General features: G+C 42.3%; 1 protein-coding gene across 6 annotated transcripts in view; it reads right to left on the bottom strand.

Annotated features, from left to right (window-relative positions):
* Positions 1-6,016: 6,016 nt before the first annotated feature.
* klhl25 (kelch like family member 25) overlaps positions 6,017-13,743 on the bottom strand; it is a 43,677-nt gene continuing 35,950 nt past the window's right edge. For all 6 annotated transcript variants that reach the window (XM_086108218.1, XM_086108223.1, XM_086108219.1 and 3 more), the window contains 7 exons: positions 12,430-12,593; positions 12,189-12,336; positions 10,022-10,218; positions 9,613-9,718; positions 9,376-9,519; positions 8,619-9,022; positions 6,017-6,895 (listed from right to left, as the gene is read on the bottom strand). In XM_086108218.1, coding sequence (XP_085964344.1) covers positions 8,636-9,022; positions 9,376-9,519; positions 9,613-9,718; positions 10,022-10,218; positions 12,189-12,336; positions 12,430-12,593 — 1,146 coding nt within the window. In that variant the 3' untranslated portion in view covers positions 6,017-6,895; positions 8,619-8,635. The remainder of the gene's footprint in view (positions 6,896-8,618; positions 9,023-9,375; positions 9,520-9,612; positions 9,719-10,021; positions 10,219-12,188; positions 12,337-12,429; positions 12,594-13,743) is intronic.

The following is a 13,743-nucleotide window of genomic DNA, read 5'->3' as shown; positions in this document are numbered from 1 at the left end:
TAAAAAAGTATATATAACTATTGCTCATTAGTAAGAGCTCACTCCTCTGAACCTTCAATTCGGTTACAGGCCACTGGGCTGGCGAACTGGGCTTTTATCTAAATCGGGCATATTCAGCTCCGGTCCACAAGGGCCAGTGTCCTGCCTGTTCATTATGTCTCCCTACTCCAACACAAATGATTCAAATGATCAGCTAATCAGCAAGCTCTGAAGAAGCCGGATGATCTTCCTGATCATACAAAACCTCTAAGGCAGTGGTGTCAAACATACGGCCTGTGGGCCAGAACCTGCCACCAAGGAAGTTCGATCGGGCCCACAGGATAATTTAAAAATGAAAAAAATGCATAAAAGACACAGAATGAATATTTTTAATAAGGTGCAATTCATGGATTATCCGCTAAGGGGCACACTGTTTTCTCTTTCGTTTGTAAAGTGTAGGCAGGGATTACACTTAGATTTTACATGCACATGGGTAAATGGTTTAAAAAATCCTTTCTTTATAAATCTCATTTAATCTTAAAATGCATGATTGCATTTTTCAAAACCAATTACTTGTTAAAGTTGTGTGCTTTTGTACAATCAGTGGGATCAGTTGCAATGCATATATGTGAATGATAAAAGTAAATTGCACATTTGTCAAAGGAAATCTAAGGTGTTTCATGTAATGGTTTGTAAAAGATATGTTCATTAAATTTCAACATTTTCCGAATATTCTTGTGCTTTACTATACCAAAACAAAGGAAAGACATAATATTTTGGTTATTCATAGCAGAGTATGGTATAATTTTCATAGTCTGGCCCACTTGACATCTACCAAGGCCGTATGCGGCCCACAATGTGAAATGAGTTTGACACCCCTGCTAAGGTGACATGGAAGAAAAATGGGGAAAAAAAACGTTGCATTCCTTTGCTCCCGTTTGACGGTAATCCGTGTCACAAAACACATTCCTATTAATAACATTGATCAATTGGTGTATGTATTATGACCATCATGGACAAAAAAATAAATCAGACCAATTTAGTTAGTGTTGCATCAACAGAAACAAAAGAGTAACTTTAATGGGCAGTTATCTTGGTTGGCTGCTCTGGCCTCTCCCCCTCCAAGCCCACTGCTGATGTTTTTCCTGAAACCGATCATTTCCTCCTCACTTTTAACACCGTACTCCGTCTCTCTACAATCAAAACCTCCCGCCTCATTTCTTTTCGTAATACCAAAAATGTCAACATTGACACCTTCTGCTCCATTATCGACCGTTCCCCGCCCCCAGACGCCCTTTCAAATCCGGATGACCTCACCGCTCACTACAATGCCTGCCTCACAAATATTCTAAATTCTCTCGCCCCCCTGAAGACCAGGACTGCTTCATTCTCTACATCTGCCCCCCTGGTTTACACATCGCTCTTAGGTCATTGAAATAAAAAAAACGCCAACTTGAGCGACTCTATAAGAAAACCGGTCTCACCATCCATAAGGACATGTACACTAACCATATCACTAAATACAAGGACCAAATTGCACAAACCAAATCCAGCTACTACTCCGGCCTCATCCTCTCCAACGAAGGAAATTCAAGAACTCTCTTCTCCGTCATGAACAAAATCCTCCGGCCACCAAATTCTCTCCCCCTCCACCTGTACTCCACAGCAACCTGCAACTCCACAATGGAGCACTTCAATCACAAAATCCTTAAGATACATCACCACCTCCATCAAAACCTGCCTGCTCCCCCCCATCTGAACCTTCTTCTCCTTGTCATTTCTTCTCCAGTTTTTTTCCACCCACGACTGCTGAATTATCCAACCTCATACTCAAATCCAAGCCCACCACTTGCCACCTCGATCCCCTCCCTTCATCCCTTGTTAAATCCTGCCTTCCTTCCCTGCTTCCTCTCATATCTGCTATTATCCACTCCTCACTCTCTTCTGGTATTGTCCCATCACTCTTCAAAACCGCTGCTATCAGCCCCACACTGAAAAAACATGGCTCTGACCCCAACAACTTCGATAACCTCCGCCCCATCTCCAACCTGCCATTTATCTCGAAAATCCTAGAAAAAACTGTTGCTGCTCAACTCCACTCCCACCTGTCCCTTCACTCTCTCTATGAACCCTTTCAGTCCGGTTTCCGCCCCCGCCACAGCACAGAGACTGCCCTAATCCATATTGTAAATGATCTCCTCATAGCATCTGATTCCGGTTTAGTCTCCATCCTCATCCTCTTAGACTTGAGCGCCGCCTTTGACACGATCTCTCACCCTATCCTCCTCAATAGACTCTCCTCCATTGGTCTCTCCCACACTCCCCTCAGTTGGTTCCACTCCTACCTCACCGGCCGCACTCAGTTTGTCCAGCTCAAATCCTTCACCTCAAAGCCCTCCCCAGTCACCACAGGTGTACCACAGGGATCTGTCCAAGGTCCCCTTCTCTTCATCATCTACCTCCTGCCTCTTGGCCATATCCTCCGCAAATTTAATATCCACTTTCACTGCTTTGCTGATGACACCCAGCTCTACCTCTCCTGCAAGCCAAACTCCATACTCCCACCCTCTCCCTCACCTCTTGCCTCTCCGAACTCAAAACATGGTTCACAACAAACTTTCTTAAATTAAATGCTAATAAAACTGAAGTCCTCCTTCTTGGCACCAAATCCACTTTATCTAAACAGTTTTTCCTTCAACATTGACAGCTCCTTAGTGTCCCCCTCCCCTCAGGTCAAGAGTCTGGGTGTCATCCTGGATAGCATGCTCACCTTCCACTCACATATCAACACCATCACCCGCACTGCTTATTTCCACCTCCGCAATATTACCAGACTTCGCCCTTCCCTCACCCACCACTGCTATTCTTGTCCACAGTCTTGTCACATCCCACCTTGATAACTCTCCTCTTCGGCCTACCTCAAAAGTCCCTCCATAAAATCCAGCTTATTCAAAACGCCTCTGCTCGCATCATCACAAAAACATCTTCTCAGCAGCATTCAGAAGTTTTTCGAAATTCGAGAAAGCAGCTATGATTTAAGAGGTACCAACTTATTCAAAAAACTCAAAACAAGAACAAACATCAAGCAAAGAAGTTTATCTATCAAAGGTGTTAATCTGTGGAATAATCTCGAAACGGACCTGAAAATGAGTAAATCGCTTGCTGAGTTCAAAAACAAATTCAAAAAAATAGTACAAACAACCTACATCAATCAGAGTTAAAATGATAAATTCAAAACATTAAATATAATGATAAATCAGAACTAAGTTGATAAATAGAGAAAGGTATATAAATATCCATTATGAATACAAGAGAAAATTGACACAAGAGTGTCAGGGTGTGGAAGTATATAATCCCGATACAAACCAAAAGTTGTAAAAATATCACGGTTAAGGGTAAAGTATGAGCCTTAATGGAGACTTCTTTCTTCTTACTTTTTTCTTTTCTGATTGATATAAAAATGATTTATTAGATACAATCACATAACGGGGTAGGACTAGATAAGTTTTTTACTTCTTCCTACTCCCTTGAACATAATAACTGTGTTGAATGAAGATTGATTTCTTTCTTTTTACTTTTTTTATCTACCTTATTTTCTGTCAAATTATTACTGTATATATGTTTTATGTTCAATAAACAAACAAACAAACATCACCCCCGTTCTCCAACAGCTCCACTGGCTCCCTGTTCAACATCGCATCAATTACAAACTGCTTCTATATACAGTACATATATGGCCATCCACAACCTGGCCCCTCCTTACCTGCCCGACCTTCTCCAGGTGCATATCCCCTCTCGCTCCCTCAGATCCTCGTCCTCCCTCTGCCTGTCAGTGACCCCTGCCCGCCTGAGCACCATGGGAGTCAGAGCCTTCAGTCGCGCTGCTCCAAAGCTTTGGAACAACCTGCCTCCGGACCTCCAAAACTGCACACCTCTTTCCACTTTCAAGTCCCGTCTAAAAACACACCTGTTCAGGAATGCCTACAACACATAGCTCTTCCATTTCCTATGTTTTTATGATTTTATGTCCTGTTTTTATATAATATCTCGCTTACTAATTTTTACATTGTATTTTCTTATTGTCTGTACAGTGTCCTTGGGTGGCATGAAATGCGCTTTTAATTAAAATGCATTATTATTATTATTATTTTATGAAATATTAAAACTGAACCATCAAAGGGAGCCAGATGAGATGGGATCAGCCATTTGGTTATGATGCTTCCTGGACGCCTCTCCCATGAGGCGTTCTGGGCACATCCCCACAGGTAGGAGGCCGCCTGGGACGACCCAGGACATGCTGGAGAGACTGTGGCTATCTCCAAATTCACTGGCTGGGTCCTCTGAAGTCCGCGTGATGTCACGCCCGGCGCGACTTGACCACATGTTGTCCAAATTCATATTAAGCCTGTCCGCGTTTCTAATGATTTAGTTAATTTTTTAAAATCAGATGTAATGGTCTAAAATGCAAACTTTAGAGGAATTTTGAAATACATTCAACACCAGATCTCAATACAGTACACATACTGTACTTTTATTGGATAGCTGGGGTGGTATACTGTTCTGTAGAAACTGGTCTGGTCTTGAGATAACAAAAATTACATGTTCAATTCTTAAAATAAATAAATACACAGTAATCAGATTTCAGATGGCTTGATTTTTAATGGAAACATCAACTCTGAATGAAAGTATTTTGGCTGCAGTCCTGGATTGGTCCAGTGTCTAGTAAAAACTGGTTTGGTTAAAGGAAAACAAATACTGAATTTTTGGTTTTTGTTTTTTACTTTACATTATTTCAAATCCAAAACACTGATGTGTATGCGTTAGTTTTAATTTGAAGGTGGGCAATGGCGCTCGCTGGCAAACAGATTACCGTCACGCACGGTACTGTATTAACAATCAGAGTGGCAGCTGGCTTGACCACAGTGTTGAATATATATCAAAAGATGTCCTCCCCAAGATATTGGGGTTTCTATCTGTTTATATTTTTTTGATTACAATCCTTTTCTTCTGGACTGCGACTCGTCATTTAAATAACCTTTATCAGATTTGGCTTCGTCGCAGACTTCCTGCATACGTTTTTTGGAGTGGTAAGTGCCGGTCTATACACAGCTCTCAACGAACGCCGCCACGATCTCCATATCCACATGCTGTCTTTGTATCACTACCTAGACATCTGATCCTAGAATCCTCAATCCTTGATTCTATGAGGAAAATTCTGTTTAGGTGCTTGCTTTTATGTTGAGTGTTGTTATCTTAAAGTATTGTAGAGGCAAGTGCAAAGGATGAAGACAAAAATGCTATCTCCTCAAGTACTAGCTGCACTTACACTGCATGAATTTTTAAAGTGGGGGCAAAAAGAAGTAAGAGACCGTGATGTAAGTGGGAGTGCTGCACATGGGTAGATATGGATCCAATTACATAATAGATGCGCCGCATAATAATTCTGACAAAAGAATCCAAACTACACAACTGGTCTTCATGTATTATTTAAAGCTTTTTTTTCTTCTCGGTATAATGAAAAGCTATGATTTTTGAGTTAAAATGATTCCCCGTTCATTTTAGTATTCATTCTCTGAATGTAAAATGCCTCAACTTGTCTGACTTTCAGCCAGTAGGTGAATGTTGCCATTTTCTCCTCAGAATCCGTCGTGTGGTTGGAACCAGGGCTAATCGCAAATCTAAAATCGTGCATTGCTGCCATCTAACGGTGTGCGTCAGTTGTTTCCAAGATTGAAATTCACAGTGGACCTGCAAAAGGCCCTCCAACATCCAGCCCAGTTGAACGTTGACTGGAATTAATTTACCATGAATGTATTCATTCACGTATTTAAAATCGCAACAGTCATTAGCGAAATGATCAAAGGATCCAGTTCTGATATGATGAACCAATCACAGCTTCACACCACATGCAGGTCAGTGTGCACTTCGACTTGAACACTTTTAATCTTTGAGACACTCAACTCAACATTGTTTAGAGAACAATTTTGAAAAAAACCCCCAGAGCTGTAACAAATGTTCTTCATAAAGATTGAGCATGAACAGAATAAAAAGTCTTTATTGTCACTGCATGGTACAGATACAAGAAAATGGGGGGGTGAGAAAATAACAAACAACATAATGACAAGCATATATACAAGCAGGATCAACGTTCTCTGCTCTAGTGTGAACTGATTGGTGTGCGGAGAGCTTTGTGATAGGAGCGGCTCGTTTGGCCAGCCAGGAGCCAAGCAGCACTAAGTGGGGAGGGAAAATGAGCGTTGACTGCCGCAGACTCATTGTTGTGATGGTAAAACTGCCTCTGCGAATGTTGTTCTGGTACTACCATCTTTCCTCTGTCGTACAGGGTCACTGGTAAACATGTAAAAATAAAATCCAAGCTGAATTGCTGAAAATAATGTGCAGCACAATGCAGTGTTGGATGAGGAGCTACCCCTTCATATTTAAATAGTAAAACATTTTGATGAAATTTCAACCTCAAAAAGTACCAAATATTCAATACACTGTTTACAGAAGCACACATTATCAAACAATTTAAGAATGAGGTTTTTTCCCCGCCTGGTGGCATCCCAGCAGCTTGAGACGAAAGGACACCATAGAGTCGTACTCTCCTCATATTTTCACCGGAAATGCTTAATGTGTGGTCACTGATGGTCTAGTGGTACACTCTCCTTGCGTGTGGGCAGCGTGGGATCAGTTCCCACTCAGTGATGGTGTGGATGTAGGTGTGTAGGGTTGTTTGTCTCTAAAGGGGTGTTCACACAGCACACATTTGCTCCGGCGCTACAGCGATGTATTTTGTTGCGATTTATTTGACACCGGAGCAAATTTTGTGGAGCGGTCACATGTACAAAGCCGCTGAGCGTGTTAGCACCGGCGCAGCGTCGGTGCAGCTCCACTTGCGGTCACATGGCAGTTTCTGCAGCGGAACAAAACGACAGAAAACAAATGAGCTGTCGTGTTTGTTCTTTTTAAAACTGATACACAACTCAAGCAACTACTGTACAGGCATGTCCTTCTCCTTCTCGGTCTCTTCAGCTCGAGAGTGACCGCCCCCGAAAACATAAATCAACGATGACTTCAATGACACTCAGAACAGCAAACATGTAATGTGCCAAACAGAAAATCAAGAGAGGAAATCACAAAATAAATTCTACGGGGGGCGAGGGGTTGTGAACACACAACAAAGGAACAAACTACACAAACAATTCCGAGACAGTCCAGTCTCCTACAAAAGGAAAGATGACGTGTGGGAACTATTCCCCCCCCCCCCCCCCCCCCCGCCCCCCGTTCTAGTTGAGATGGTATTAGAGGTAAGATCGGGCCGCCCGAGGCCGAGCCGACCCGAAATTCGGGTCGGGTCGGGCCTTAAAATGTCAATCATTGCTTCGGGTCGGGTCGGGTCGGGCTTCTTTTTTTTTTTGAGGCCGTGAATAGTTTTGGCCACGAGAGACCGTGGTTCGCAAAAAACAGAAGTCACCTCATCACAACACGTACTGTACTAAACTCTTGCAATGACAATTCAAAGAACTCCTTCCAGTCTCTGTCGAGTATCCACCCGTCATTGTCCGTCTTCGTCTCTCTGCTACTCTTTCTTAAAGTGCCGCGCTAGATTCTTAAGGACATACTGCTGCGGTGGTTTACGGCCCAATTTTCAACCTGTCAAAATGACGGACGGCCTTAAATTTTCCCCGTCCACTCTTAAAAACAATCCGTCAATGATGGAAAATTGTCGGTGAATGTAACCTCTTCAGAAACAGAAATATAAAAGATGTAAATGTTTATAAGTCTTGTTTAACTTATATTTTGTTTCAAAAGACAGGCTTTGTGATCAGAAATCACCCCTCCTCCTCCCGAGTCCTCAAATAAAATATGAAATGTCAGGTTTACTTCGGGCTCGGGCCTGCAAATCAAGTTTTAAGTGATCGGGCTCGGGCGGGTTCGGGCTTAAATACCCTCGGGCCGGTTCGGGTCGGGCTTGATTTTTTAGGACCGATCTTAGCTCTAGATGGTATAACCCAAGATGTGCCGCTTGCTGCTGTTACCAGCCATGTCTTGTGTCGTTATTAAACAAACACGACAGAAGTCCAACAGAGCACGACAGCAACGCATTCTCACCGTACGTAATCAACTCTTCTTCATGCATAGCGAGGCTACCCCCCGCGCAAACGAGCATTTGCTCCGGAGCAAATTGGAGAGTTCACACGTGCAAATTTACATCGGTGCTGCTCCGTAAATGAGCATTTGCTCCGGAGCAAATTTTTAAACCACCTCCCTGAGGTGGGTCAAATTTGCTCTGTAGTAAGCTGTTTTCCGGGGCTACCCCGGAGCAAATTTGCACGTGTGAACGCTTCACTGGCGCAGCGCTGGCATAGCAGAGCAAATGTTGCCGTGTGAACACCCCTTAAGTGTGCGCTGCAACTAGCTGATGACCACTTTGGGGTGTAGTCCACCTTTTGCCCAAAGTCTGTTTGGAGATATTCCAACAATCCCCCACGACCCTGTACAGGATAAGCGGTGTCGAAAATGATATGACATGCTTAATGTGTTGCCATATATATGGTCAACTGTGCTTCTCAATGGCGGTAAAACACAAAGCGCCAAAATACTAAAAGCACTTTGACCAGTCAATCATAATGTACCTCGGGTTGTAATCCACCTAGGCAGGTAGATGTTTCCACGTGCTGACAAAAGCGGTGGGTATCAGTGAATAAGGCACAGTGGTGATGGAGTTCCAGCTGTCAGATGTTGGATCGTAACAATCCAATGTTTTACACCTTTGAGTCCCAAAGTAACCTCCGACCACATACAGCTTATTTCCGGAGGCCACGGCATGGCAACTCATCCGTTTGGATGTCATATCGCCAACACGATTCCATTGATTTGTTTCACAGTCAAACCGATAAGCAGAGGCGGCTGTGAATTCGGTGTCACCGCCCATGATGAAGATCTGACTCCCCAACACTGCAGCTGCTGTGTAGCGCCAAGGTTGCGGGCACTCAGCTGCAATATTCCAGCGGTTCCCAACAGGGTCATAGCATTGGACCTTCAAACAGAAGACATTGACAACCATTTAACGCTAAGTACGAACATTAGCGTATAAGACACCAAAACCTAGACCTGCAAAACTTCAGTCAACTGGCATTTTTGTTTGAAAAAAATCCAAACCTTTGAAAGATTATCAAAATATCTTCACAAACTGCCTTTTTGTCATGCCTGCCTTGAAATTTTTCCCCCTTTAATTTATTTTTAATGTTAAACCCCCACCCCTCCCAAAAAAAACAACAAAACAAAACAAAAAAAATAACAGCAAAGTGATCCACTGTTGTCCTCTCTGGCAGGCTGAGTTTAGGCAGACACTGAAACAAAATGACAACAGCAATATCAAGCAGGACCAACCTTCGAGGCTTTCTCTCTGTGTATGCTGGTGCCCCCAAAAACGAACAGTTTTAATTTGGCACTGACCACCGCTGCATTACTGACACCATCTCTTAGGGGAGCCATCATCGTCCACTTGTTACTGACAGGGTCATACCGCTCAACCTATAAAAATATTAAAGACAATATCACTCACTACCCAATTTTTGGGGGGGCAAGCTTAAAAATGTATCATGGTCAAACAAGACTTTCTCTTACCTGTTTCAAAGAGACGGATGGAGAGGCCGGATAAACCGAGGTAATGGCTGTATGACCTCCAACCACATACAGGCTGTTCTCCAATTCAGCTGAACCATGACCAAATCTGAGTTTGTGCAAGTGACAAAAAAAACCAACAACAACAAAAAAAAAAAAACAACAACCTTAGTGAGGTGTGTGTCTTGTGCCTTTGAAGATCAACTGTGTGTAAAATCAGAGAATTTGGCTTCTGAAGCCAAGGATTACATGAACATATCTACTCATTATACAATACAATACAATCCATCCTGATTTACCTGTATGTGGAAAATGCATTTGGTTCACATATGATACAAATGACTTACTGAATGAAGCAACCTTTCACACTTGGTACCCGAATTACACATGAAATAAATGTATTATAACAGACCTTGCTATAAGCATAGGTGCTCCTTTCGACCATTCTTCATGAACTGTATCATAGATCCAGACATCTTTTGACACTCCATTTTCTGACCCTCTTCCTCCAGTCACGTAAACCTTACAACCAATGGCACACGCACTGAATTCTTTTCTTGGGCTAGGAAGGTCTGCCTTTGGTATGATTTCCTTGGCTTTGTGATCAACCTTAATAGGTATTAATTAGAAAGACAGTGAGAATAAACAACAACAAAAAGAGACGGTAACACAGACAAACTCAGGGTGGTGTTATGGTGTCAAGAGTGAATTTCCGGCACCAAATGAGGATGAAACTCCTGCCTCTAACTCAAGAAACGTTTTCCTTTACAATTTCAAATTAAATTTTAATCTAAATTATTTTGGACAAAAAAAATGTGGGCAGCACGATGATCCAGTGGTTAGCGTGTCAACCTCACTGTGCAGAGGTAGTGGGTTTGATCCCAGCTACCCACACATCCCTGTGTGGAGTTTGCATGTTCTCCCCGGGCCTGTGTGGGTTTTCTGCGGGTACTCCGGTTTCGTCCCACATTCCAAAAACATGCACGGCACTCAAAATTGTCCCTAGGTGTGAGTGTGAGCGCAGTTGGTTTTTCGTCTCTGTGTGCCCTGCGATTGGCTGGCAACCGGTTCAGGGTGTCCCCCGCCTACTGCCCGAACACGGCTGGGATCGGCTTCAGCACGCCCCGCCACCCTTGTGCGGATAAAGCAGATCAGAAAATGGATATGATGGATGGAAAAAAAAAGTGTGTGTGTGCGTATGTGTACACTGAACGTACATACATTTTTTCATCCTTTGTACTTCTACATTTGAGTAATGTCCGTCATCTTTTCTCTCTTTTGTGACACTCTTCAAGGGAGATTTACAGTGAAAACACTTCACAAACTGCTTCTAACGGTTGCATTTCCCAGCATCCGCCCTGTTTCAGAATGAGCACACTATTTTGACACATGGTGAGCTCCTCCAAAAGACATCCAATGCATCCTTTTACTAGCCATAGCTCATGTTTTGTTTTTGTTTTTAAACGTTCCCCGCTTAATGATCAAGAGATCACAAGAGTGTCAGGGTGTGGAAGTATATAATCCCGATACAAACCAAAAGTTGTAAAAATATCACGGTTAAGGGTAAAGTATGAGCCTTAATGGAGACTTCTTTCTTCTTACTTTTCTGATTGATATAAAAATGATTTATTAGATACAATCACATAACGGGGTAGGACTAGATAAGTTTTTTACTTCTTCCTACTCCCTTGAACATAATAACTGTGTTGAATGAAGATTGATTTCTTTCTTTTTACTTTTTTTATCTACCTTATTTTCTGTCAAATTATTACTGTATATATGTTTTATGTTCAATAAACAAACAAACAAAAACCCAGTTTGCCAAAACCATTTGACTGCTATTGCCCTAAAAAACATAGTTGATGTCATTGATGTCAACGGCACTCTTTGTTAGGATTTTTGTTGACGGCATTTCACGTCAACGGTGCACCGAGCGTTTTGCAACAAATATTTGAACAAAAGCGGTGGTGCAACACATGTACACAAATAATATACCGATACTCAAAGGTATACATTTTTTTAATCCACAATGAAAAATGACTAATATTACAGCAGCTCAGTGAGCCACTTCGAATAGTAGAATAATTAATCGTAATATTATTTTTCGTATGTGTCTGCATGACTATATTAGAAGGCGACCGGTGGCCAAGGGGTGCACACCAGAAGGAGTCGCACAATGAAATGTATTGCAGTGTTAATCTTGATGCACAAGCTGTTTAATAATTTCATTCTAATTAGTTATGTTATTACTCAATGTTTCCATGAAGTAATATAAGGGGCTATTTTTCTTTATTAAAGAACCCAAACAACATTGTTTGACTTTTTTTGAGCGGGGGGGGGGGGGGTGGTGAATGGATTGATGGCATTTCCAATCATTTTAATGGAACAAAGCAATTTGAGATGTGAGTGTTTTCAGGTCCAAGCCTGGTCACGGATTCAATTCAACTTCTATCTCAAGGCACCACTTTATTGGATCATTTTTTCTTAAGTTCAAGTTTAGCATTCAGTAAAAGCGAAAGGTATGTATTGTGTTATACACAAGTACTTCACCATGACAGGGTGTGCACTTCCCGTTTTACCTGATATATCTTGTCACACATAAACGTTTGGCCTCCCAATATCAGCAGGGTGTGCCCTGCCTTGCGCGGTCGAGCACAGGGACCGGTCACAATTCCATCATTTTGAAGAATTCTTTTTTTACATTGCATTGCCTCTTCTACAATTATCCTGAAAACAAAGAAACATCGGAATTGCAGGATGAAAAATTCTCATTGAACCAAAACGAATAGAGGGTTGAACAAATACATTAACATCAGATACCTGCTCCTCTTGTCAGCCATTACAAGTTCTTCGCATGCAACAGCCTCCAGGAGACATTCAGAGGGGAGAAGAGCCAACCTTATCCCCCCAAGCAGCTCTGGTAAATGGTGACGACGATTATCCAAGTCATTTCGAACCCATCGCATCACAGAGTTAAACACGACCTACAATTCAAGGAAACAAAACGAACAAAAAGTAAGAACTAACTAATAACTACATTTTCCTGGTCTAACACAAGCAAATACATCGATGCAAAACTGCCTGGTTCAACGCTATGATTTTACAAAAAAGGACATCGGCAATTATTCCGAGCAGGTCGTCCAATTGTGTCACTAACAAAATGGCATATTGAGATGACACGTTACACTGTATCTTTGAGTAACTATTAGGTTCATGAACTACAAGTTGCTACTGGTTATTTTTTATTTTTTTGCTAAACTGTTTGACAGCGATAAGCATGAATCTACAGATAAAACAAAAGGTTTGCCAAGGTTGATGAGAGTAAACTATTTTCATATTCATAATTCATATGACAACTGGCAAGGTGAAGTTCTCTCTCTCTGTCTCTCTTAGCGATGCTCTCACAGCCGTTTACGTTGCTCTCACGGCCTGCAGTGAATGCGAGGACTTATTTAGCAAACAAAAAAATTTAGTACAATAAAAGATCCAAAAGAAATGTAATTCAACATCCAGTAACGACTGTCACGCTCGCCTGCTGCCCTCCGCCCCACCACAAAAATGACATTACTGTGATGGCATACCCATTAACTCATTTACACCCTTTGACGTATAAATACGTCAATTTGCGCATAGCCGTTCCCTCCCCATGACGTATTAATACGTCAATCACGTGTTTTCATGGGGGAGGGTGCAAGAGAGTCCGATGCAACTTCTCACCACAGGATTAGGCTTGACGGCAATGTTAAATAGCAAAAAAATGGCCATCGGGTGGCAGTGGTGCAAAAATCAACCAGGATCACGCAGCAGAAGTAGTAGAAAGGGCGTACAGTGAAGGAGGGGCATATGTGGATAGTGGATTGGAACATTAGCAACTAGCAACGATGGAGAAAAGGAAATAACTAACTAAAAATGATTTTTTTTTCCGGTATAAAAGCGTCCTCGAAACAAAACAACAAAGGAGATGGTGTTTGTGTGGAAGAGAAAATGACGCTTCGGTCACTAATCGAAAGCGGCACCCGTCAAACGAACGTCGGCCTGCACAAACATGGCGTGCTACACGCAGCGCGCATAGCTCACGCCGAGTTTCGAGTTCATCTGATGAAGATGAACTTGCTCCACGTCAGCGATCATCGC

Source organism: Hippocampus guttulatus, chromosome 4, assembly GCF_054856545.1.
Source record: "Hippocampus guttulatus isolate MCC_2025c chromosome 4, RoL_Hgut_1.0, whole genome shotgun sequence".
NCBI classification, from domain to species: domain Eukaryota; kingdom Metazoa; phylum Chordata; class Actinopteri; order Syngnathiformes; family Syngnathidae; genus Hippocampus; species Hippocampus guttulatus.
The sequence above is the reverse complement of the archived record's forward strand: the minus strand, read 5'-3'. Positions and strand labels throughout refer to the sequence as shown.